Here is a 25,518-nt window from a genome sequence, read left to right as displayed (position 1 = left end):
TCTCTCTCCCCCTCTCTATCCCCCCCCTCACCAGCTCTGAGGCAAGGCCTGCGCGGCGTGGAGCCGCCGGGCCTCGCGACTCTCTCTCTCTCTCTCCCCACCCCCCCCCCCCGGCTCCGAACCGAGAGCCGATCGGCGAGCCTATCGGCCCTCGCCGCTCTGGCCCCCCTCCCTGCTCGCCACTCACCGCTGCCCTCCCAAGCAGCGGCAGCAGTCACAGAGCATTCCCTGCGCATGCGCAGGGGCCGCTCTGTGATTTTCGGGGGGATTTTTTCTCGATTTCCCCCCCGATTTTTTTCCCGATTTCCCCCCAACATTTAGGATTTTTGTGCACACGTGGGAACTGCCCCACGTGTGCACAAACTTCTCCCTCCCCCCCAGGTGCCCCCAAAGTGCGGATTTAGATATCCGCACAGACTATTAGATATATAGATATGCCTTTTCAAAGGAATCCATAAAAAGGTTAGCAACGGATGGTGCTGCAGCACTTCCCATTGCCACACCACTGACCTGGATGAAAAATTGACTTTCCCACAAGAAGTAATTCTTTTCAAAAATAACATCAGTAATGTCCATGAGGAAATGGGTAAGAGGATTTTTATTTTCCCTTCTGTCTAATGCATATTCAATGATGTTCCTTGCTTCATCTAAAGGAATATTAGTGTAAAGAGAAGTCACGTCCAATGTTAAGAGATAAGTATGTTCTGTTACTAGATAGCCCTCAACTTTATTGATGAAGTCTGTTGTGTCCTTTAAGTATGCTGTACCTTCTTGGACAAAAGATTGTAAAAAGGAGTCCAGGTACTTAGATAGGGGTTGTAGTAATGAACCACACCCAGAAATTATTGGGCATCCTTTTGGTGGTCGGTCTGGCTTATGGATTTTTGGGAGGATGTAAAATCTGGGGATCCTAGGTGCATCATTGAGAAGAAACTCATAAATCATGCTATCTATATACCCTAAACTAAGAGCTTCCCTAACCATAGTTTTGATTAGGTTGAGAATATGTTCTGTAGGATCATGATCCAGTTTGGCATAATAATAAGTAAATCTTTACTGCCTCATTAACATAGTCTTGATAGTTTAGAATTACAATCACCCCGCCTTTATCGGCTTTTTAAATTATTATGCTGGGATCATTAGCAAGATCATGTATTTTAGATAGTTCTTCTTTACTAAAATTATAGTTGGAAACCCTACTGCTTCTCTCTAGTTTGGCTATATCTCTGTTTATCAGATTTTCAAAAGTAGTTATGGCTGAATCTGTTATATTTGGAGTAAATGTGGATTTCTTTTTAAAAACCTGTCTAGATTCCTGTCTATTAGAATTGCCAAAAAAAATTTTTAGTTTCAATACTCTAATAAGCTTGTATGTGTCAATTTTAGTTTGAAAGGAATGATATTGCAGTGTTGGGACAAACCCGAGTCCCAAATTCAGTAAATATTTCTCCTCATGAGTAATCTCTCTGGAAGACAGATTTATCACTAAGTCCTCTTCCGAGTCTTTGAATCGCTGCGCTGCTTTAAAAAATCCTTGTTTATCTTATTTTCTCTTTTTCTCAAATTATACGAAGTCAACAGGGCTTCATAAGATGATAACTGTTTATTGGTAAATCCAGTACTAGAGACACGTGTACAGCTTGTGTCAGGAATAGCCGCAAATACAAGGGCCTCTGAATTATACTAGAATCAAACATCCCCCCTGAAAGCATGAGCCAATGGATACATCTCATGCATGCCGGCAAAATCAAGCAGGCAAAGCAAAAGCCGTTAACTTTCCCAGCCAAGAAAACTGCAGCTGGAGCATCTACAAGGTCAAGGAGAAGATAGCAAACAGTTGGTGAGCCAGGGAGAGCTGAGACAGTAAACGGGAGGGAACCCCTCCACGTTCCAAACCTGTGACAGGGCTACCTGACACTGGCTCTGCTTGAACTGGTTTGTTAAAGTGTAAAGGTCACCAGACACTGAAGTTCAAGATTGCAAAAGTATGTCATGTACAGCCAGGGTGCTCTGTTTGTACTGGAAAATGAGATACTGTATTGGTAAATGTCTCGTTTCGATAAAATCCAGGGTGTAACTCTCAGCCTGTCCCATCCTGATGAAAATTATGTTGATGGAATCATTAGAATTCAAATCATCCCTCATCAGACGGGTTTTCATAGCTAATGATGGCTGTTCTAAAGATTATGTCATAAGGAAGGTGGAGAAACTGGCTTCCCATATGTACTTATACAATTGAAGCTTACTCTGTGAGGTTTCCTGTGAGCAATGAACTAATAGAATCAAAGCACGCTCATCACCACTATTCCTACCATGAAGGTAACAGGTGTCTTTGTGGTCCTGACACTTTTCAACTACTTTGAAGGTAAGTAGCCTTTCTAATACTCATTACAGGTCCATCTCTCTCTCTCTCTCTCTCTCTCTCTCTCTCTCTCTCTCTCTCTCTCTCTCTCTCTCTCTCTCTCTCTTAGCTTAAGGAATAGGAGTTAGTGCCTTTTAGTTCATACTGAATCGCGAAAACTGGGAAAAGCCAATGTAAGGAATAACCAACCTGCTATACTTCACCCATGATTGTGACATAGTTAGATCTTTTTGAAATTACTTATGAAACCAGCAATAGATATGGTTCTGCCATTGGTAAATATCTTGATCTTTTTCATGTGGAAATGCTTTTCAAAAGATTGTTCTGGCAATCCTTTACATCCATTTTGTTTTTCTTGGAAAGGATCATTCCAGTGTACCTTCTGAATACATATCATACATCTGTTAAAGAATTGTTATCTGTGTAGTTGTGAAAGCTAGATTACATTTTTAATTCTTCTAACAATGTTCTTGTTGAAAAGGGATGAAAGTGAACAGAGGGATGTGATGGGAAGGGTGTGATTCTGCAGTCTTTACATTATTTGTTTTGACAGCTAGATTAATACTATAGTGTGAATGCCAGAAAGCAGTGATAAAATGTGGGCAGAGGCCAACTAAGTATGACTCAGCAGAGCTTATTGTTGTTTTATATATAAACATCATCCTATTTATATCAGCTTTTTTATTGTCAAAAAGTCTAAGGAACCCTATAATTGCATGCTGTTGGTTTAGGTGAGTCCTCAGAGATAAATAGACTTCTATTTTTTAGTTCTTTGATTGTATTATTTAACCCAGTATTTATCGTTGACAACTCCTTCGTAAGTTAATATTAACTAATTTATCTACGGCATGGCAAAATAAATGAGTTTAAGTGGCAGGGCCTGAGGAAGTATAATAGGGCTTCACTCATGTTGATGGATAAAGATCTCAGGACTTTAGTGGTGTTTCCCATGATCTGGATTAGTTCATGCTTGTAACTATAAATGGGTTTTGCTGCTTGAGGCCCTAGTCCAGAATCAACTGACTCATATGTTCACCAGGTTACCCATGTGTCATAGTATCCCCAGTATGGCAACTCTTGGAGACTTACCTCCTGGTACCCGAGGAATTGTACTGTGGGGCAGCCCATGAAACTTGTATGGAAATATGAAGATGGTGCTTGAGGGCTGTTAGCTAGAAATGGATGGTATTAGAACCTGCTTCTTTGAATGATTTGTAAATGTGGAGGACTCATTTTATAGCAGTAGGTTGCCCCATGTGCCACTCAAACTATATGTAATCTGGAAGGTCCACTCTAGATACTAGTACATCCTGTTGATTTATTCCTCAATCAAATTGGTATCAGGGATGATGATTGTCTGTACTAAGTTGACTTTGCTTTGTGTGGGGGATCTTGGGTCCCCATTCTAGTGGCTTGATGCAAGTGTTGCATTTTCTTTGCCTGCAGCTTCCAGAGTAGTCTTCAAATTGTGGCAAGTGGCAAGATATGCCTATTATAAATGTACCTGAAGAAGGAAGATAATATAGCATGATGGAATTAGCCTGCTCATAAGGTTACCGCTTGGCTGGGTCGCTATGCAGAAACAGGCAATTGCAAACCACCTTGGTATGTTTCTTGTCTTGAAAGCCCTAAGTAGGGTTGCCAACCTCCCACTATCACAACTGATCTCCAGATGACGAAGATCAGTTCCCCTGGAGAAAATGGCTGCTTTGGAGGGTGGACTCTATGGCATCACATCCCTGATAAGCTCTACCCTCCCCAGGATTCACCTCCAAATCTTCAGGTATTTCCCAACCCGAAGCTGGCCACCCTAGCCCTAAGGGTCTCCATAAGTCGGCTGCAACTTGATGGTAAAAAAGTGCTGCATACCAAAGGTGTGGGGAGAAGGAGCTGTAGGGGAAACAAATTGATGTTTAGTCAAAATACCTGATGGAGTGACTGGAAAAAATGGTAAAAGAGAGATTGTAAAAAGCACTATTGAAATCTATGGTTTCAATTAGGAGAGTATTATTTTATTTACTGATTGGTGATTGGGCTGGTCTACAGGGCCCATTGAACACTTGCAGCCTAAATTGCCTCATAGGGACATAGGTGATGATAAAATAGAGGAAAATTAAGAAAAGCTGTTTTGGGTTCCTATTGGAGAGAAAGGTAAGGTTAAAAGAAGTAAAGAAATGAATAGTAAATAATATGATGAAATAACCTTGAATTTATTACATTTTGGAAATGGGGAAGGAAGAGAACAAAACCAAAAGAGGAGCCAAATATAAATCTTGCAGATTGGGCATCTGGAAAATTAGAAGATAAGGTTCTGTTTGAAGAAGAGGTGGAGCGCTACATAAGATGATTCTAGTGTGAGGGCAGGGGGTGTCAAAATGTGAGATTTCTGAGCTTATATAGTTTTGCCTTTTTGTACATAAGTTTGATTAAGGATAGGTCTGCTAGGATTGGATTTGATAAGGAGGATTGTATCCTTATGACAAATGCTACAAAATACCTAGTACTTACTAAGAACTACCTATAACTTAGCCAGTAAATTATGGGTTTCATGCAGAAATGAATGGGTGTTAGGCAGATGTTAAAATTACCTTATGGTAATGACCCTTCCTTGCTTTATAAACAAGGGATGGGATCTAAAGGGCTTCTTGTGTACTTCTGCTCAGGCGGCGGCGGGGGGGTGTCCCTGATTTCTATTGGTTCCATCCCTCACCTGCTACTCCAGAGGGAGTTGCTTGGGGGTATGTTTACCAACATCCAGGTGGGACCTGGTGATCTCTTGGAATTACAACTGATCTCTAGGCTATGGAGATCAGTTCCCCTGGAGAAAATGGCTGCTTCGAACGGTGGACTCTATGAACTCTATACCACTGAGGTCCCTCCCCTCCTCAAATTCTGCCTTCTTTAGGCTCCACCTCCAAATCTCCAGGAATTTCCAGACTTATAGTTAGCCACACTACTTGGAGGCATGTGAATTTCCAGACCCATAGTTAGCCACACTACTTGGAGGCATGTGAACAAGGTGTTGCCATTGGAAGGAGGCAGCAAAATATTGTGGTGGGAGCGGAATTCAATTTATGCTTCAGCCCTATGAATCTAGGTATTTGCAGTTAGTGGATGTGTAGTTCCTTGGATCTTTACGCAGAGATATTGCATTAATTGAGTAGATGAACAGCCCAACCTGCAATCTTGTCATAAAGTACTTGAGAAAGGTCCCATTAAAATGAACACACTGAGACCAATGTTCCTATAGACTTACCATTGCCACTTATGGGAAAATGAGAGATCTGCAGGCACATGATGTACGGACAGTATTTCTCTTCTACAAGTGCCAATGGGGAAGCATGGCCCTTAGAATTATGGGCAATCAGACTCACAAATCATAGGTGGTTTCCACATGGGGACGGGTTTCTGTGGTTTCCCCATTGCTGATGCAACTGCTGATAAAGCACAGCGACAATGGAGCTCCCACGTGGCAGATTTCCCCTGAGTTTCCTTAATGTAGTTCCCCAGCAGCAGCCAGTCCTCTTCTCCTTGGCATTTTTTAGAAAATCAGCACTACAATATTGTTAGATTGATATAACGTTATAAGGACAGGTGTGACAGGTTTTCTGAATTCGCAGCTCTTCTTTTCTCAAAAAAGTAAGCTTTTAGCCCCATCTGTTGTGGATATAAGGCTTTATCCTTATATCTCTGCAAGGAGCTGGACACTTACTTTTATAAAAATAGAAATTGGGCATTCAGAGAACCTATCACACATATTGTTACAATGGGATACAGACATAATGATATTCTAGTGCCAATTTTTAAAAGAAATTACAAGCCCTCAGGTGGCAGAGGGAAGGAAATGGCTGCTGAGGGGACCATGCCAGAGAAAATGGTTGCCGTATGGATAGGTGAATACAAACTTTCACACCCATAGGGCAGCAATCAAGGTTTATTGCAATCTTTCCCAAAATGTCCAAGCAAAGCAGGTTTGAGAAAGATCATAGAAAAGCTGTGGAAACCTCAGGAGGTGCACAAAGGTATTATAATGGTGTGAGGAAGCGGGGGGGGGACACTTCCCAACAGCACTGAAACTAAGGCAGATAACCTTGCAGAAATGGCCCTAATCATGATTGATTCAGAAATAAGTCCTATTGAAACAATGGGATTGATTTCTGAGCAAATATACTCAGGATTGCAATCAAACTCACTGTAGGTCCTACTCAAACCAGTCCAAGAAGGGAGATCTGTGTTTGCAGCTGCAAATATTCATTTGTGTTTTGCTTGGATAGGCATGAGCATCCCTCTCTGGGGTCACTAGTCAATATGCAACAAAACACAACAAATCTGGATCAGAGCCAGAATGTGAGATTTACTGGCTACCTGTTTGGATCAAGTAACCATTTTATTTGTTTTCTGAAGGACTTTCCAAAGTTTCACAATCTCTCTGTATTTTTGTTGCAGATGTTGCCAGTCAAGCTAGATACAAGGTTAGTCCAAAGTTTTCTATTACTTTTTCTTAATTAGTTAGTTAATGCAAACTGTAAAGAAAGAATCTCTTAAATATGAAAGGTTGTTTCAAACATATTTATGAATGTATCTTCAGACTATAATTATCATAAGATGAGGGTCATAATTAAAATTGAGGTTATGCTATTAGTAATACATAACATGTTAATAATATGTAGGCGTCAACGAAAGCAAAAATGAGAATTGTGGTACTCAAAGAGATATATGAAAACCTAGAGAAAACAAATGTAGTCATTACAGTTTACTAGCTCAATGTAAAATCATATTTTAGAAGAAAAATAAGCAAAAACACTCTTTGTAGAGTATGACATATGACTGTGTTCTCACAGTGCACTTTTAAGCAAAGTTACATCCTTCTCATTGAAGTAAGTGGATTTAGAAGGGTGCAACTCTTCTTCGGATTGCAGGACACCTATCATATAATACACTAACCCCCCTCCCCCGCCTGACCCAGCCTTTATACCAACAGCTACACATCACACTGATGGGAACTCATTTCCCAAGCATGTGGGCCCACAATTTGGATAGGGATCGTGGTTTGGTGGGAGGAGGGGGCTTCAGCCAGATGACTTACATTTATAATCCTCCCAGTGGGGCAAATGGCACTCTCGAGGCTATGTTGGATTTTGTGAAAACCACAAAGAGGGAAGGCTGAAGTCCCATATACTTTAAAAATGAATTCCCAGCAGCATGCCATGCGGCTGTTGGTAGAAGAACCTAGACACATCTCTCAAAAAATTGACTCATCTGGTTTGGCCCTTATTTTTTTATCATTCCTTTCCTCACTATCTGAAATCTGGAAGTTGTAATTTGTTTTGTGGGCTTTTCCTGTACTTGATGTAGATTTAAAACTCGGTATCAAATTAGATGTGATAGAAATCATGGCGCTCTACCAGTTTTTTAAAAAGGGGGTTAACCTTTCCTTCATTGCATGGTGTTGCTTAATTGAAACTGAGGGGATGGGGACAGTATTGTGAGTCTTTTAAAGGAAAAAGGCTGGTATCCATCTTTTCCTTTCTTTTTTCTTTAAATTTATATTCAGGGAGAGGGGATTCAGTTTGTGCAGGGATCAACAGGATTATACCCATTCTCAATTCCCAACAACCCCCTGTTTAATTAAGCTCTAAAAGATACTGGGAATATCCAGTCATGGATCTCCTAGTGTCTCATCTTTTTGATCCCCAGTGGCAGAGGAAAGCAAAGCATAGGAAAAGGCTGTGTATCCCTGAGATCTCTGACTCCATTGTAAACAATTTAAGGATTGCAGCCTAAGGCGGGCAAGCCTCACTAAATACTCCTTTGTCCCTCTAGGCAGGTATGTGCCTTGAATTCCAGCCCTTCTTGCAAAATGGGAGTTTATACTGCAGCAGAGACATCGACCCAATCATTGGTCCAGATGGCAAGACACACACGAACAAGTGTGTCATGTGCCGTGAAGTCTTGTGAGTATTATAAATAAGCAATTGCTTCAGGGACATTAAAGCGATTATAAGAGTTGCTATACCAGTTGTTTTCCCTGTGTCTTCTCCTCCTACAGACAGATTCCTAGTTTCATCTTTATGGCAGAAACCTTTGGCTGAGGCAAATGTTGCAAGCTATAACTCCCAGAAGAGAGAGGTCAGTTTCTGCCCTTTCTCCAGCCCACTAAGACCAACAGCTGAATTCCAGAACCTTGTTGGCATATTCTTCAAAGCCAGCAGGAGTATACATTAAAATTATTCAGCTCTTTAACGTTAATGTGTACTTGTCGTGATGCCTGTGAGTGTGCCTTTAAGAAGGATGTAACATTCCCACTTCCTGTCCCCCCTGTACCTCTTCAGGACACTTTCAGGGCTACTTTACATGTTCAGACTGATCTCTGGATCTGCTCATTTTCATACATAAGGTGCTTGTGTAAATGCTTTCTCCTGTACAATACTTTAAGGTAAAATATCCACAGATCTTTGCTTCTCTCCCTGAGTACCCTCTCTGGGATGGGATGTGTGGGAGGCTCCCTTATTCAGGATGCCTCTGCTACTATTAGGGCTGGTGACCTTTGGGTGGCACCTGGAGATCTCCCACTGTTGCAGTTGATCTGCAAGATCATTTCCCCTGGAGAAAATGGCTGCATTGTATTATACCCTGCTGAGGCCCCTCCCCTCCCCTCCCCAAACTCTGCCCTCCTCAGGCTCCACCCCCAACATCTCCAGGTACTTCCCAACCCAGAGTTGGCAACCCTAGCTACTATGGGTTCCTCTCACCTCAGTGGGTATACAATTGCCAGCTGGAAGACACACACAGGTCCAAGATGTTGCTTATGCAAATTGAACAGTTTATTGGAAGTCACTATTGTACAATACACTATGAAAGTAACCTAAGTGATATATGAATAAATGACAAAGGACATGGATGTAGAAATATCAGAACATGTATATAATATGGGATACATAAACAGGCAATTCATCAGCATGAGGAAATAAGATATGAATTTACAGTACACTTTTAAACTATTCCTCAGTAGAGTACACACTAGATACTGCAGAGATTAACCATAAGCCACTATGCATTGCAAATACACCTGAAACAAAAGATTACAAACATGTGAGGATGATTAATGCATGTCAGCCACTCTGGATATTAAGACTAATTGCCTCCCTACCAACCTTCTGCCCTTCTTGTTACAGCTCAGTTCCCTAGCAAACAAGTTGATGCAGTTACATAGCTTACCTGGGAGTCCAGGGAGACTGAGTCCAGGGAGACTGAGAAGATGGGATCCTCAGAGAATTGTGGACCTCTTAACCCTCAGGCTTCTGGGTGCTAGGAAGAGATAGGAGCATAACTGTGGAGGCTTGAGGCACAGCAAGACAGCAACAGGAATACATCAATATCACTTCCAGCTGGAACTCAGACGTGATGTTGGCCATGCTCTAGGAATATTACAGATTTCTATGGTGTTTACTACAGAGATTGGGTGAAATCCTAGAAAGTTAGTGATGTCACTTGCAAGTTCCAGCGAGAAGTGACATTGATGCATTGCCAGTAGCCTTTTCCCGATGCCTCGCCCCCAAAAGTTTCCCAGGCGTTCGAGGCATGGGCCTGGCAACCTTAATTGAAAGTCAGATTAAATGTTTATCAATCCATGCCTCTCCCATGTCTGGAGGGAGGAGTCTTGCCAAAATTTATTTGGACAAGCTGCTCCTAGGGTTGCCAGCCTCCAGGTGGGTCCTGGAGATATCCTGCTTTTACAACAAACTCCAGCTGACAGAAATCAGCTCACCTGAAGAAAATGGCTGCTTTGGATGGTGGAATCTATGGCATTGTACCATACTGAGGCCCCTCCCCTCCCCAAACTCCACCCTCTCCTGGATCCACCCTCAAAGTCTCCAGGTAGTTTCCAACCCAGACCTGGCAAGCCTAGCTGCTCCCCTGAATAAATGTATTAAGAAGGACTTGTGGTTAGTGGTACTTATGGTCCATGTTCCTCATGGAATGCTAAACAATGGCACAGTCCTGTATCACTGCAATATCAGCAAAAGTCACTGGTCTTTCTTTTGCCTTTCCCTCAAGCTGTTTTCTCAACTGGAAACAGATCCAGTGGGCACTATTTGCTCTTTGGGTGGCCAGTGACCATTTTGAGGTGGAAGAATGGTGTTCCACTTTGAGTTCATGTGAGAAAGGCGGACTATAAATAACATAAATAAATATGCTTGATTCCTAACTCTGAGGACAGGGATGCAAGGACCTGAACTATGCAAGTATTTATAAATAAGAGTATTATGTGTATCACTAAGAATGCTTCTCTTTGCAAGAAAATTGACTTAGATTTAATGACTTAATCAACACTAATAGGAGATTCATACTTATGCTCATTTTTTATTTGCAGAGTGATTAGGGATCAGATGCTTAACCCTTCACTTCCCCACTCTCTCAAATGGATGCCTATCTATACCAGTTGGCTTACTTACTGGCTATTTTTATGTATAGCTCTGGTAAATAGATACATAGGCCTTGGTTTGATAAAGTTAATATCATTGGTTCCCTATTGCAATCAGTGAGGAAATTTAGTTATATGAGCAATTTATGTCATATGGATATAACTTCCTCTGAATCAAGAGCCAAGAAATATGGAGTGGCTGGAATAGGAGTCCATTGAAGTCCACAAAAAAGGACACAGGAATGAAATACCTTGAAATGCAGGGATCCTAAGCAACAATTTCTATCTTTTAAAACTTGATCTCATCTCTTTTCTTATTTGTGGGTTGATCTATTGCATTATGTGAGAAGAACAATACTAGAACATGGGAACACCCAATGAAATTGGTAGGCAATAAATTCAGAACTGACAATAAGAAGCATTTCTTTACACAATGAGTAATTAGACTGTGAAATTCACTGTCACTGGATCTAGTGATTGCTATAAGCATACGTGACTGTAAAAGGATAAGGCAGATGAGGCAGTCTCATGGAGTGGCAGATTCGTCAGTGGCTACTAGCCATGATAACTAAAGGGAGCCTCGCATCTCAAGATGGTTAACCTCTGAATTTCAGTGCTGGAAGGCATCATCAGGGGTAAGCCTTGGCCCCTATGCCCTATTTATTGGCTCTTCAGGGCAACTGGTTTGGCCATTGTGTGAAACTGAACACTGAACTAGATAGACCACTGTTCTCATCCAGCAGGATTCTTCTTGTGTTCTTGAGAGAGGAATGGTTGCATTAAAAAAAACCCTTGTGTTACAGGAATATGTCATTTAAATTCTCCATAACCCTGCCCTGTATTTTTTATTGTCTTTATTAATAGCAAAAAAAGAGGATTCGCTGTTAATGAACGCTGGTCTACGAGTACTTCAGAAAAGGTGGGAAGGCATGTTACTAAAGCATGAGAAGCCTTATTACCTAATCTGATGATGCTTAATCCTGCATTTGATGAAGTGGTTTTGGTGGTGGCTGTGTTGAAATGGAAGACTTCAAACTCCTTTGTGAGTTGGAGTATATAGTCCAGAACTACAACTATGTAAATTAATTTAAGAGTCAGGATAATGATTAATCTTTGTACTGAACACACTTAAAGAAAATTAGTAATACAAGTGCAGATCTGAAGCATTACACAGAAATCGGGAATGGTCTCTTCCTTCACAGCCTTATTGATTGTTCAATAGAAAGATGCCAGGAGGTCCACTTTCAATGCATGCTTTCTGACAGTTGGGTTATGTGTATGGACAAAGCTAGTTTCCTGAACAACTGTGTCAATTTATTGTTCTTTGTCCCTTCTACTAACTAGCTTTTTAATTAATGGATATTGGATTGGTTGAGACTGCAAATTTAGAAACTGGGAACTGAAAGCCTTCCCATCCCCTTCCCAATGAAGCCTTCCCCACTCCTTTCTGTGATTATTCCATTCTGGCTTGTATCCACTGGACAGGGGACTCCTAGAAACAACATTTTGGAGGGCATTGGGGGCTACATTGGAAGGGGGGAGATGAGAAAAATATATTTGGTGATAGAAATCCTTCTGTCCACATAAATACTCCAGTAGTTCTAGTCCATTATGGGGTATTTCCAATGTCTGGTTCTGACATGTGTAGGAGGACTATTGTTGGAATGGATGCCAGTCTTGAGCCTGTTATAATGTTTTTTGAAAAATCTGTTAATTTCAAGTGGTTTAGAAACCAAGTGTGCTGAAGCTTATTAAGGTTTTTTCCATGGTATCTGACTGGAGGTATGGGGGGGCACTCTGGTGTTACTGAAATGCACAGGAGCAAATCAAAGATGCTGAGCAAAATGAAATTTGTTTCTGAAATAGGGATCTGACTTTGCCTCCTGGTTTATTTTTTTGAAAGTGGTCTTATGAACAGATTTGTTAATACTGTAGCTCCACAAGAGATTCAACATCACAGCATATCTGCTCACATAGTTGGGACTTCCGCCTATACCTGAACTATTTTTTATCCCATCTTTCCTCCCAAAATATCTTAGTGGCATACATCAATCACCCACTCCCTTTTTATCATCACATCAAGCCTATGACAGTGACTGACCCAAGGTCACTCTGTCAACTTCATAGTAGAGCAGGCCTCCCTTGTCCTAGTCTACAATTCTAAACATTACACCCCACTGGCTCTGAAGTTGCACCTATAATTTGGCTACATCTGTTCTCAGCCTGAAATATTACATCCCTATTAAAACATAAAATGTTTCTTCATAGCCATCTTACCTTCACATTTTATAAGGTGTACCTCAGATCAGTTATTTATTGAAGCAAAAGATTTATATTCCACCTTTGATTCTCAGAGTGATTTACAATCAACAGATTAAATTCATATAGGGATGGGTGATGGGTCATGGTTCAGTGATAGAACAGCTGCTTGATATGCAGAAGCTCCATGGTTCAATCCTTAGAAACTCCAGTTAACTGGAATCTCCAGTTTAAAAGATCAGGTGGTAGTTGATGCTAAAGACCTCTGCCTTGAGACCCCACCATCACAAAAAAAGTCAATTTATGCATAGCCAGAATGGAACAGTTGCATCTTTCATTTCCTGGAACCCATAGCACTTTAGGAAAACATTTGAGTAATAGAACCATTTGGGATCACATAGGAAGTTCACACTTCAGTGCCTCACTTCCCTGAGCAGGTATGAAATAGGAGTGATGTGGGAACTGTCAGTCTCATATAATTATGTTTAGGGATGGACACAAACGGGTTCACAAACTAAAGTTCATGATGAATTTTGGCCAGTTTATGGTTCACAAACTGAAGTTTGTGGCAGGTAAATCGACATGAACCTTCCACAAACTTTCAAGCTGTTCCAGACAGACTGTCTCTGCTCAAACAAAATGTTTACCACACTTCAAAGCAACAAAGCACCTCAAAAGCAACCCCCCCCCCCCAGAATTCTCCAGCTTTGGAAACACCAATAGGTTCCCTGTTCATTTAATGTGTGTAGCTTGCACTTTTGAACCTGTGCCTGACATTTTCCCCAAAAGCATTTTCCCGGGGGCATCTCTTTGGGGGCCCAAAACTCAGACCCTCCCCTAAATCCAATCTTTGCATAACTTGGCAGGCATGTAGAGGAGCATTGGGGGAGGGGTCCTCTGCAAGTTTGAAGTCTCCAGCTCGCACAGAGTCTGTTCTATACACAACTGAACCTGTGCCTGTCATTTCCCCAGAAAGCTCTTTCCTGGGGGCACCATCTTGGGGTAGCTGTAACTTGGACCTTATAAATCCAATCCTCACCAAACTTGAAGGGAAGATAAAGGAGAGTCAGCCAGAGATCCCCTGCATGTTTGGTGTTTCTAGCACACTGGGGGGGGGGTTCTGCCACCTCACAAGCCTCATGAACTGAACCAGTTCATTTGGCAGCTAGATGTTTGTGACAGTTCATGGTTAGCGAACTGGGTATGCCCCGAACCAAACTGAACAGCATTTTCTTGGTTCGTGCCCATCCTTAATTATGTTATTGAAATGTTATTGGATTGTGTGGGATCCCGCAAGTGGGAAATGGCAACTGCTCTTCTCCAGTCAAGTATGAATCCAATCAATTACCATAACTGCAAGGGCAGTATGTGACCACAGTCGGAGAGGAATGCAGAACTGGAATGTGTGGAGGAGACAAGAATGATGGTTATGCTGAAGGCAGGGAAGGCTTCTTTGCATTGTGCTGAAGATTTCTCCTGCATGCAGATAACTATTTTTAGTGACTGTTTATAGTAAGATCCAAACCTTTGGATACAATGGATGTAAATTGTTACAACTTTCTAGCTCTGGAACTCCCTAATTTGGTTAAGTGCAACTGAAACTTTATTATGTATTCGGTTTACGCCAAGCACAAACCAGCATACCATGAAGATTTTTGCCTGTTTCCTATTGTCTTTCTGAGACTGTCATCTCTTTAGGCCAGGGCTAGTGCTACCTTCCTTGCCCATAAAAGTGCAAACACAGTGTTGGCACTGGATTCATGCTCAGTGAAGGAACACAAAAAAACTCTAGCTAAAACAAGTTGTGGGACCAAGTAAGCCCTAACTGCACCTTATTTATCTGGCCAATCCTTTTCTTGCACAAATGTTTCTCTAGACAGCAAATATTTTTGACTAACTTTTCCTAATAATTTCTTTGTTCCTTAACCAAATTTCTTGGATTAGTTTAATCCTTGCAGTGATTCATTTTGTCCAGCTAATATTTATGTAGATAAAACTTTAAGAACATAAGAACATAAGAGATGCCAATGTTGGATCAGGCCGAAGGCCCATCCAGTCCAATACTCTGTATCACACAGTGGCCAGAAATACCAGTGCCATCAGGAGGTCCACCAGGGGGGCCAGGACATTAGAAGCCCTCCCACTGTTGACCCCCCCCCCAAGCACCAAGAAGACAGAGCACCACTTGCCTCAGAGTCCCTATCTATACCTTGTGGCTAATAGCCACTGATGGACTCTGCTCCATATGCTTATCTAATTCCCTTTTAAAGCCATCCATGCTTGTAGCCGCCACCACTTCCTGTGGCAGTGAATTCCAAGTGTTAATCACTTTAAATGTGTTTCTGAAAATCCAGCTGGGGGGGAAGTAGCTGGAGGGGGAGCTGATGACACCCAGCTTTATTTGTTGTTGGGCGGCCGGTCTGACTCCAAACCAGAAGATCTGGACCGGGTGTTACAAGCTGTGGCTGGTTGGCTTAGACTGAGCCAACTGAAATTGAATCCGATGAAGACAGAGGTCCTGTGCCTAGGCCGGGGTGGGCCAGAGGTACGGATCCCACTCCCAGCTTTGGAATGCTCCTGGATCCTTCCTTAACAATGGAGGCCCAGGTAGCAGCCACTGCCAAGTCAGCCTTTTATCATCTCCGGCTGATTAGGCAGTTGGTTCCCTTCCTCGAATGCAACGACTTGGCAACAGTGATCCATGCAATGGTCACCTCAAGACTAGACTACTGTAGAATTTCGGTTTCGGTGGCTTAGCACTTGGATGAGTCTCATTGAGCTCCCGATGGAGACGCGCCAAGATGCGGCAATCAGGAGGGGTCTTGACTGGTTCCAGACCCCCCGGAGTCTCTGTAGGAGACTCCCAGCCTGGGGAGCTGGGAACTATGCTCTCTGTTCTTGACTTCTAGATTTAAAAAATATATTAGACATTTTTTGGGTGATCAACTCATGTTTAGAAACCCCAGCTGCCATTCCTTCTATGCCAAATAGCACCAGGATGAAGCAATTTGTAAGGGAGAAGCCACACTTTATCCTTCTCCCACCTACCACTTTTCCTTTATTTATTTATTAAATTTATACCCTGCCCTCCCCACTGGGGAGGGCTCAGGGCAGCTTACAAAAATTAAAACACATAAATAACCATTAAAACATAAAACCATTCTAAAACAATCCAGATGATGTAAAGTGCTAATACAATTGGTCTAGCAAAATTAATGCTAACTATATTTGGCGACGATGGCAGCAATTGATGTCCTATTGATCCACTCCTCATTCTGTTTCTTCTTATGTGGCCAGCTCAGGCTATTGATGATAGTTCCGAAGGGCAGGCTTCACAATTAATTATTGGGGGAGGCTCCTAGTTGAAGGCCTGGTGGAAGAGCTCCGTCTCGCTCCCTTATTAAACGGAGCCCCCAGCTCCGGCTGTTTGCCTTGGCGAGCTGCTGCGAGCTCCCTAGAGCATGCGCCCTGTTGCACCCCCTCCGAGCCTGTTTTTTTCCTGTTTTCCTCCTCTAAAAACTAGGTGTGTCTTATGGTCAGGTGCGTCTTATGGAGCGAAAAATACATTTAAAGTTTCAGTAGAATCTCAAGCACTTTGCACAAGTCACCTGAAGTCCAAAAGCATCCTTTAATTTTATGAATTCCAAAGTCCTCATGTTTGATAAGTGATGAAGTGAGGGATTTGAAACAGATGTTCAATGGGACTTTCCCAGACTCATGGAAATAACTTTCTTCTTGCAACCAGGGCACATGGGCAGAAGTGGCTTTAGCATTCCTTGTCATGTTGTTTTCTCTGTTTTAAAAAGTCCTGTGGACTCACTATTAGCTTTGTTTCAGAACTTACATACAGCCGCATAAGTAATGTGATGTCATATATATATCCGGACACATACCCATCCTGTGCTGTGCGAACTGCACTGGCTGCCTATGAAGTACTGGATTCGTTTCAAGGTGCTGGTGCTTTCCTTCAAAGCCCTATATGGCTAGGGGCCTGCATATCTGCATGACCACCTCTCCCCATATAAGCCCTGAAGAGTGGTATGATCTGCTAATCAACATCTACTGGTGGTCCCTGGACCCAGGGACATCCGTCTTGCCTCAACTAAGGCCAGGGCTTTTTCGGCCCTGGCCCCTACCTAGTGGAATGAGCTCCCTTATGAGACCAGGACCTGTGGGACCGTCTACAGTTTTGCATGTCCTGCAGGACAGAGCTCTTCTGCAAGGCTTTTAGTTGAGGGGGCGGGTGTTCTCCTTTTCATCTATCTATTGGGCCTCCCCTTCAGTGGATCAGATCTGAGTAACATCTGGAACCCAATTGCTACAAGGATACATCTGTTGAGGCACTGATGGGATATAGAAATTGCACTGTATTTTATCTGATGTATTTTAAACTGTTTTAAACTACTGTATATTACATTTGATGGAACCCGCCCTGAGCCCGCTATGCAGGGAGGGTGGGTTCTAAATCTAATAAAGTAAATAAATAAATAAAATAACTTCACAGGGTGCTTTAAGGAGGAGAAAACAATGTGAAGGGGAAGACTCAATCTGCTTCTTCCCACGCAATGCAGTCACAAGGAGAAAAGGATGCATGGGAGTCTGGGAGGCACAAAACTCCCATTGAATGTCTGCTTTGAACTCATTGCTCAACAAAAACAAGGACTTCATATGTAAGGAGGCCTCAGTATTATTGAATTCACAGAACAGAGCTAAACAGGTGCTTAAGTATCCTGTTGATAAAAAGGTGCTTAAAATACTTACCTTTACTTGGATTGTGACCTGCGTGATTAAACCATAATATTCATTATAATACTCAAAAAATACTTCTGAACCTTCAAACTACAGGGTTTTTTTAAATTGATCGACCGGTTTCAGTTCAGTCAAAGGCCTCATCTTGAAATATGCTGCAAAACTCTCCCTATATAGTCACAGACTTGTCACCATGCTTATCATTTTGTTCTCTATCCCTTACACTGGAATTTACCTTACTTCATCACTCTGGCAAAATTGTGACTTTTGGTAGATTCTCTCTTTAGTAAGGCTGCAAGGAGAAAAATTAATCTTTTCCCTTCACTGTAGGATGATGGCTGCAGGGAATACATGGCTTATTTCAGGAATGGGGGAATTACCTGTACGAGAGAGAATGACCCAGTCCGTGATGCTTTTGGCAGACAATATAGCAATAAGTGCATGATGTGTGCACAAAAGTTGTGAGTAGAAAATGATACATTTGTTTGTTAACTACATCAAGCTGTGCTATTCACAGTTGTGAAATATGTTGTAAACATTTTCTTGCAGCAAAAATGGCGGTGACATGCCATCATATGAAAAAAACAAAATAGAAAAAGAAAGAAGCGAGGTGAGATTAAACTTTATCCAGATTTGTGTCTTGACCATTAATATTCTGCATTTATGTCATGAATCATTGAATGTTGCAGTGCTTTGTAGATTGCTTTCCACCATTCAGAGAGCCAGTTTGATGTAGTGGTTAGGAGCATAGACTCTAATCTGGGAGAACTGGGTTTGATTCCCCACTCCTCCACATGCAGCTGCTGATATGACCTTGGGTCAGTCATAAATTCTCTCAGAGCTGTTCTCTCAAAAGTAATCCTTGAAAGAGCTCTCTCAGCCCCACCTACCTCACAGGGTGTCTGTTGCGAGAAGGGGAAGGGGAAGAATTTGTAAGCCGCTCTCAGACTCCTTTGGGTAGTGAAGGGCGATGTATAAATCCAATCTCCTCCTCCTCTTCTTGACAGAAACATGAAGAAGGCCAGCTTCATCGTGAAGCATGCTGCAAAATTCTCCATATATAGTCACAGACTTGTCACGTGGTTCAGCGTATCTTTACAACAGTCTCCCTATATACACCATTACAGGGGTCGTTTCGTAGAAAAAGAGCTAGGGGAACTCATTAGCATAACTCATTAGCATATGCCACACCCCCTGCCATCACCGGAAGTGTGTCATGAGGCCACAACCCCCTGCCATCACCGGAAGTGTGTCATAAGGCCACACCCACCACTCAGTCTTAGTCTTAAAGGTTAGTCTTAAAGGTGCTATTTGTTAGTCTTAAAGGTGCTATTTGAACTCTTGGACTATTTTGCTGCAACAGACTAACACAGCTACCTTGGGGAAGCTCCTGGATGGGGCTGGGAGTCCTTGCGGAGGCCACGTGAAGTGGCCTCGGCCAGGCAGAGGGGGAGGACGCCAACTTACCCTCCTGCTTCTTCCTCCTTCTGCAACAGAATGAGGCTGGAAGCAGGGGGCTGCCGGAAGAAGGGGCGGGGCTTCGTTGTGTGCCCCGCCCCCTGCACCTCACCCGGGAGAACTGCGTTCCCCCGCGTTCCCCCCCGAAATGACCTCTGCACCATTACACAATTCTCCCTATATAGTCACAGACTTGTTACATGGTTCAGAGTATCTTTACACCAGTAGAAACTGATAACATCTGTTGTGCATGTGCAGAGTGTTGGCTTATGCACAGAATCTCTTTTAGTTGCCATATGATTCCTGTAAGTTGGCCATTCCTACTTAAGCCATGACAACTACATTTACTCCTAATATAAATTTGAAGAACTGTTGCATTCAATTTTACTCAGTGTTAACATTATTTGATGGCAAAGATTCTTGAGGTTATTTTTTCAGGCCCTGACACACCTGAGGACAATCCTAAGTAGGTTTGCTCAGAGATAAGTCCCATTTTATTCAATGGGGCTTACAAAGAGTTCCTAGTACAGCACCCAATTATTGTTTTTCTTGATGTTTGGGAAACAAATGTTCCCACCTCAGTTTTAGTCTATAATTTCAACTACAGTAAACAATAAAGAATTTTCTGCTCAGGCAAAAATCTGAGGAATTCTGGGAAAGGCAAAAGGGGTTTGAGAAGACTAGTGAAATATATCTGATTAGGGAATCTGCAAACTGAAAGGAGGAAATATTACTTTTGTTGAAACCAGCAGTCGTCTTGAGAAATTCAGATGCATGAATCTTACAAGGAGCAGGGGGGGAAATGATCCAAAAATTTTAAAGAGAAGTATAGAAGACTTTTATCATCATGCTGAAAAGAACACTCTGCTCCAGTCATTTATTGTTGAGTAACAAAGCAAATAATTTCAAATTTGCGTTCATCCTCAGTACATAAGAACGTAAGAGACGCCAATGTGTTGACCCCCCCCCCAAGCACCAAGAAGACAGAGCATCACTTGCCCCAGAGCCCCTAGCTATACCTTGTGGCTAATAGCCACTGATGGACCTCTGCTCCATATGCTTATCTAATTCCCTTTTGAAGCCGTCCATGCTTGTAGCACCCACCACTTCCTGTGGCAGTGAATTCCATGTGTTAATCACTCTTTGGGTGAAGAAGTACTTCCTTTTATCCGTTCTAACCCGACCGCTCAGCAATTTCATGGAGTGCCCACGGGTTCTTGTATTGTGAGAAAGGGAGAAAAGTACCTCTTTCTCTACCTGCTCTTTCCCATGCATAATCTTATAAACCTCGATCATGTCACCCCTCAGTCGTCTTTTCTCCAAGCTAAAGAGCCCTAAGCGCTTTAACCTTTCCTCATAGGGAAAGTGTTCCAACCCTTTTATCATTCGAGTTGCCCTTTTCTGCACTTTTTCCAAAGCTATAATATCCTTTTTAAGGTGTGGTGCCCAGAACTGCACACAGTATTCCAAATGAGGTCTCACCATTGATTTATATAGGGGCATTATTATATTGGCTGATCTGTTTTCAATACCCTTCCTAATAATCCCCAGCATAGCATTGGCCTTCTTTATTGCAGTCACACACTGTCTCGACATTTTCAGTGAGTTATCTACTACAACTCCAAGATCTCTCTCTTGATCTGTCTCTGCCAGTTCAGACCCCATCAATGTGTATTTATATTTAGGATTTTTGGCTCCAATGTGCATCACCTTGCACTTGGCCACATTGAACCCCATTTGCCATGTTGACGCCCACTTGCCCATCTTTGACAGATCCCTTTGGAGTGCCTCACAATCCTCACTGGTTTTCACCACCCTGAACAACTTCGTATCATCCGCAGATTTAGCCACTTCACTGCTTACTCCCAACTCCAAATCATTAATGAACAAGTTAAAAAGCAGTGGACCAAGTACTGATCCCTGTGGTACCCCACTGCTTACCCCCCTCCACTGGGAGAACTGCCCATTTATACTCACTCTCTGTTTTCTATTAATTAGCCAGTTTTTGATCCATAAAAGGACTTGTCCTTTTATCCCATGATTTTTGAGCTTACTTAGGAGCCTTTGATGAGGAACTTTATCAAAAGCTTTCTGGAAGTCAAGGTAAACAACATCTATTGGGTCCCCCTTGTCCACATGTTTGTTCACCCCCTCAAAGAACACTAACAGGTTAGTGAGACAAGATCTTCCCTTACAGAACCCATGCTGAGTCTGCCTCAATAGGTTTTGTTCATCTATGTGCCTACTAATTCTTTCCTTAATAATGGTTTCCAACTTTCCACCAATTTAACAAAAAGGGATTTGCCATGAAAAAGGTTTGCAAATTGAGACCAGTATTGCTTTCATCCCAAACCAGAATGTTACTTTTATTCACCATCTAATGCATTTGTATCATGACTCTCAGGACTGAGACAGATGTGTCAAATCGCCATTTATCTGCAAAAGGCGAATTTCAAGCATGCAGGGCCCTTATTTGGATTGGGGCAGCACAGGGATGGGAGTGGGAGTGTAACAGGGTTGTCAGCCTCCAGATTAAAGTTGTAGTTCTCCTGGAATTGTAAATTACTCCAGACTTACAAAGATTAGTACCCCAAGAGAAAAATGGCAGATTTGGGCAGAGGGCTCTATGACATCACTTCCCAGCTGAGCTCCTTCATCTCCCCAAACTGCTTCCTTACCAGTCTCCACCTCCAACTATCCAGGAATTTCCCAAACTGGAGTCAGCGATCCTAGAGTTTAACCCTTCAAATGCCACATGGTTTCACTAATCAGAACTACTCCCCCCATGCTATTAAAAGCACTTTAAAGGGGGGAAAGAGGATTTTTAAAAGAAGGGCCCATCTTTTTCCTTTAAAGTACTAATGGTCCTGTTCACACTAGGCGATTTGGGCCGGGAGCGGGACAGTTCGGGGGTGGAGCAAACTGGCGCGATCACACCACAACATCTGGGAAGCATCGTGCTTCCGTCCCCGAACTGGCCCTTCCCCGCGAAAATCCGCCCCAACTTGCAACCACCTACCTTGGTGGTTCATCGGGAAGCTGCGCGGCAAGCTGGGCCGTTTGATCGCCGGCGCGTCCTTGCGCCGGCGCATCCCCAGAGCCTAACGAACTGCGCATGCTCGGACATGCACAGTTCGGCAGGCTCCCCATCAGGGCCGTGTTTTCTCCCCGGCATCTGATCGTGCCGGGGAGAAAAGGCGGCGCGGCCACGGGATCTGTGGGATCCAGCCGCGCCGTTTCAACTTCAACTTTAAAAGCCACGCTTTTTGGCGACTTTTCCCCTGCCGTGTGGCAGGGGCCAGTGCCAGCTTTGATTAGTGAAACCACATGGAGGGCCAAATGGTTAAAGTGTTTCTTTTCTCCCTATGGTGCCCTGATCTGAACGGGGGCATCACGTGCTTGTAGTTTGCCTTTTACAAATGAGCTTTGCCATGTCTATTGGCCTTAAATCTCCACTGTGCTCCATGAGGGCTGCTATTCAGGCAAATGAATTAAGTCAATTGTTTTAGTGCTCTTGACTGCCTAGAGGTAGTCGCTGTAATCTGGGGGGAAATGTTGACCATATTATAAGCATGTTGGGAAAAGAGTGGGAGATACATTTTATCATTCAGATCAATTGCATGCTTTGAATATCCCTGCCAAAGAATAATAACTAGGTTGACCATAGGAGGCTACACCCAACACATGGTACTAAGGATGGCATTCATGAGTCTTCTAACAGCCCACTCAGACACAAGATAATACATGATGTCACACCCTGACAATGTTTATGTGAGGCATTTACAGTGGATGAACATCCTCTAGAGTTTCTAAGAACTAGTCCATCAAACCAAAGAAGGCACCTCATGAGAAACATTATTTTCTTTCCCTCCAGAGGGGTGATGAGTGCTATGAATACCGGTCACAAATGAGGCCTGATGGAGGACTCACCTGCACCCGTGAGAATGACCCAATACGTGACGTTTCGGGCCGAACACATAGCAACACGTGCATGATGTGTGCAGAGAAATTGTGAGTATTATAAAGCAAAGGTGGAAACCATGGTATCAGAAGGAATTAAAATTTAAAACTGTGGAGAATGGCAAATTTGCCACCAATGGGTTGGAGCCCACAATCCTTCAGTGCAAGGGATCCTTTCCATGTCCCCTTTCTCCACACCAGTCCCACCAGATCCTGGAATAATTTATTCACATCGTCCCTGAACCCGTGGAGGCTCATACCCATGATGCAGAAGCTGTAGAAGGGAGGAGGAAGGGGACTCCTATTGCCTTTCCTATCTCTTTCATCAGTGCAGACTTCCAACCCCCTGCCCATTACATGAAATCTACACAATTCCTGATGGATGGCTATCCAGTCTGTGCTTGAAGACTTCTATCAGTGGAGAGACCACCATACCCTAAGTAACGGGTTCCATTTGTTGAACTGTTCTCACTAATATAAAGTGTCTCTTAATGTTCAGCCAAAATCTACTCACTGATTTATCTTGCCTGCTAGACCAGCAGATAACAAGTTTTTGTCCTCTTCTGTGTGACAGCCTTTCAGGTATTTGTAGAGCACGATCACGTCTCCTCTCAGTCTTCACTTTTCCAGGCTAAACATGCCCAGTGCCTTCAAGGTCTCCTTATAAGTTTATTTCCTAGTCCTCTGACCATCTCTTTTGCCCTCCCCTGAACTTGTTCCAATTTGTCTACAGCTGTCTTAAAGTGTGGTACCCAACATGATGTAGTATATCAAACCTATGCATATCTGCAGGTGCTTCTACAGAATGCCGGGAGGCTTTCAAAGTGACACTAGCATCCCTCAGGGCTGGGAAAATGTATGTTGATGACTGAAGGGATAAATGGAGCCACACACTTCTAACGAAAAGTGTAGGCTCTGATCCATCACAGTAGATATGGGCTGCAGTCACACTGGAGACTGGGTGAGATCTGGCTGTGCCTCTGTTTTGATCAGACATCCCACCCTGAACTGACTTCACTGTGCACTCTCCCCATGGTTCCTGATTACTCCACTTACAAAGCGAAGCAAAGCAGGGTGCTGACAACTGGGGCATGAAAGGCAGATGTCGTTGTCTGATCGTGCTCTTTATCAGTGCACACTGGCTATTGCATCAGAAAAACAAATAATGTGCGCAAAATCGATCAGTAAATATGGTACATCATGGAAGCCTGCCTCTGTGCATCTATAGCCAATAGCTTTGTCTGAATGATAATAACTGACAATTTGTTGCCCTTTAATGGCCCTGGTCATACGAGAGGTTTTGGGCCAGGAGAGGGACGGATCGGGGGCGGAGCAAACGGGCGCGATCCCACTGCAACATCTGGGAAGTGTTGCGCACCCATCCTTGATCCGGCCCTTCTGCCCAAAACATGGAGCAAAAATGAACCACCTACCAGGGTGGTTCTTCTGGGACGGCCGCATCAAGGCCGGCCGTGGGATCGCTGGCGCATCCTTTCGCCGGCGCATCCCTGGTTCCTGGCCAAACTGCGCATGCTCAGACATGCGCAGCTCGACAGCCTCCCCCTCCCGACCGTCTTCCTCCCCGGCATCTGATCGTACCGGGGAGCAACGGTGCCGCGGCTCAGGGGATCCATGGGATCCCACCGCAGCATCTCTATTTTGGTGCGGCTCTAATTAGCCGCACTTTGGCCAGTATTTTTCCTGCCGTGTGGCAGGGACCAATGGTTGCCTGAATTTGCTTCCTGATTACGTAGTATAATGGTAAGGCCAGCCTATGGGTTGCTATTACACTTCTGAATGGCTTTCCCCTACCTTTGGCTTCAGTGACTGTATTCTCAGCCTTATTCACTGTGTTATTCATCACTCTGTGTAGGTGTCGAGAACAATGTGTGTGAACAGCAACAGTTTAAACTCTTCTCAGTTGCTATCTTAAATGGGGACCATGTTATATTTTAACCTAGATTTTCCCTGTGCTATGCTCAGACAACCCCAGCAACATTATAAACCAGGAAACAATGTTCTAAGGATATGAACCAGTCAGTATGAACCAGCCACTATTTAATATTTTCTTACTTCCTCTCTTGACATTTTATTGTCTCTTTTGGGTAATTCATTCTTTCATGTAATTAAGTTCTAAACAGCGAATCCAAGTTTCCTGACCATAAAAATCATGCTCTTCAACATTCCATGCCTTCTAGCAAAAAAGAAATTAGAGAAGGCAAGTTTCATGGTGGAGGAGCAATCCAGAATCCGAATGGGAACAGAATTGTTCAAAGCAACCCAAACCGGGGAAATATAAATCAGG

General features: G+C 43.1%; 1 protein-coding gene across 1 annotated transcript in view; it reads left to right on the top strand.

Annotated features, from left to right (window-relative positions):
• Positions 1 to 2,260: 2,260 nt before the first annotated feature.
• Positions 2,261 to 25,518, top strand: part of LOC107109490 (serine protease inhibitor Kazal-type 5-like) — a 43,729-nt gene continuing 20,471 nt past the window's right edge. The window contains exons 1-8 of the mRNA XM_015410134.1: positions 2,261 to 2,365; positions 6,809 to 6,834; positions 8,186 to 8,316; positions 11,652 to 11,706; positions 18,126 to 18,256; positions 18,345 to 18,405; positions 23,128 to 23,264; positions 25,412 to 25,517. Coding sequence (XP_015265620.1) covers positions 2,314 to 2,365; positions 6,809 to 6,834; positions 8,186 to 8,316; positions 11,652 to 11,706; positions 18,126 to 18,256; positions 18,345 to 18,405; positions 23,128 to 23,264; positions 25,412 to 25,517 — 699 coding nt within the window. The 5' untranslated portion in view covers positions 2,261 to 2,313. The remainder of the gene's footprint in view (positions 2,366 to 6,808; positions 6,835 to 8,185; positions 8,317 to 11,651; positions 11,707 to 18,125; positions 18,257 to 18,344; positions 18,406 to 23,127; positions 23,265 to 25,411; position 25,518) is intronic.

The sequence above is a fragment of the Gekko japonicus genome, unplaced genomic scaffold (genome assembly GCF_001447785.1).
Source record: "Gekko japonicus isolate JY-2015 unplaced genomic scaffold, Gekko_japonicus_V1.1 scaffold510, whole genome shotgun sequence".
Lineage (NCBI taxonomy): Eukaryota > Metazoa > Chordata > Lepidosauria > Squamata > Gekkonidae > Gekko > Gekko japonicus.
This window is presented reverse-complemented; position numbering and strand designations above follow the sequence as displayed.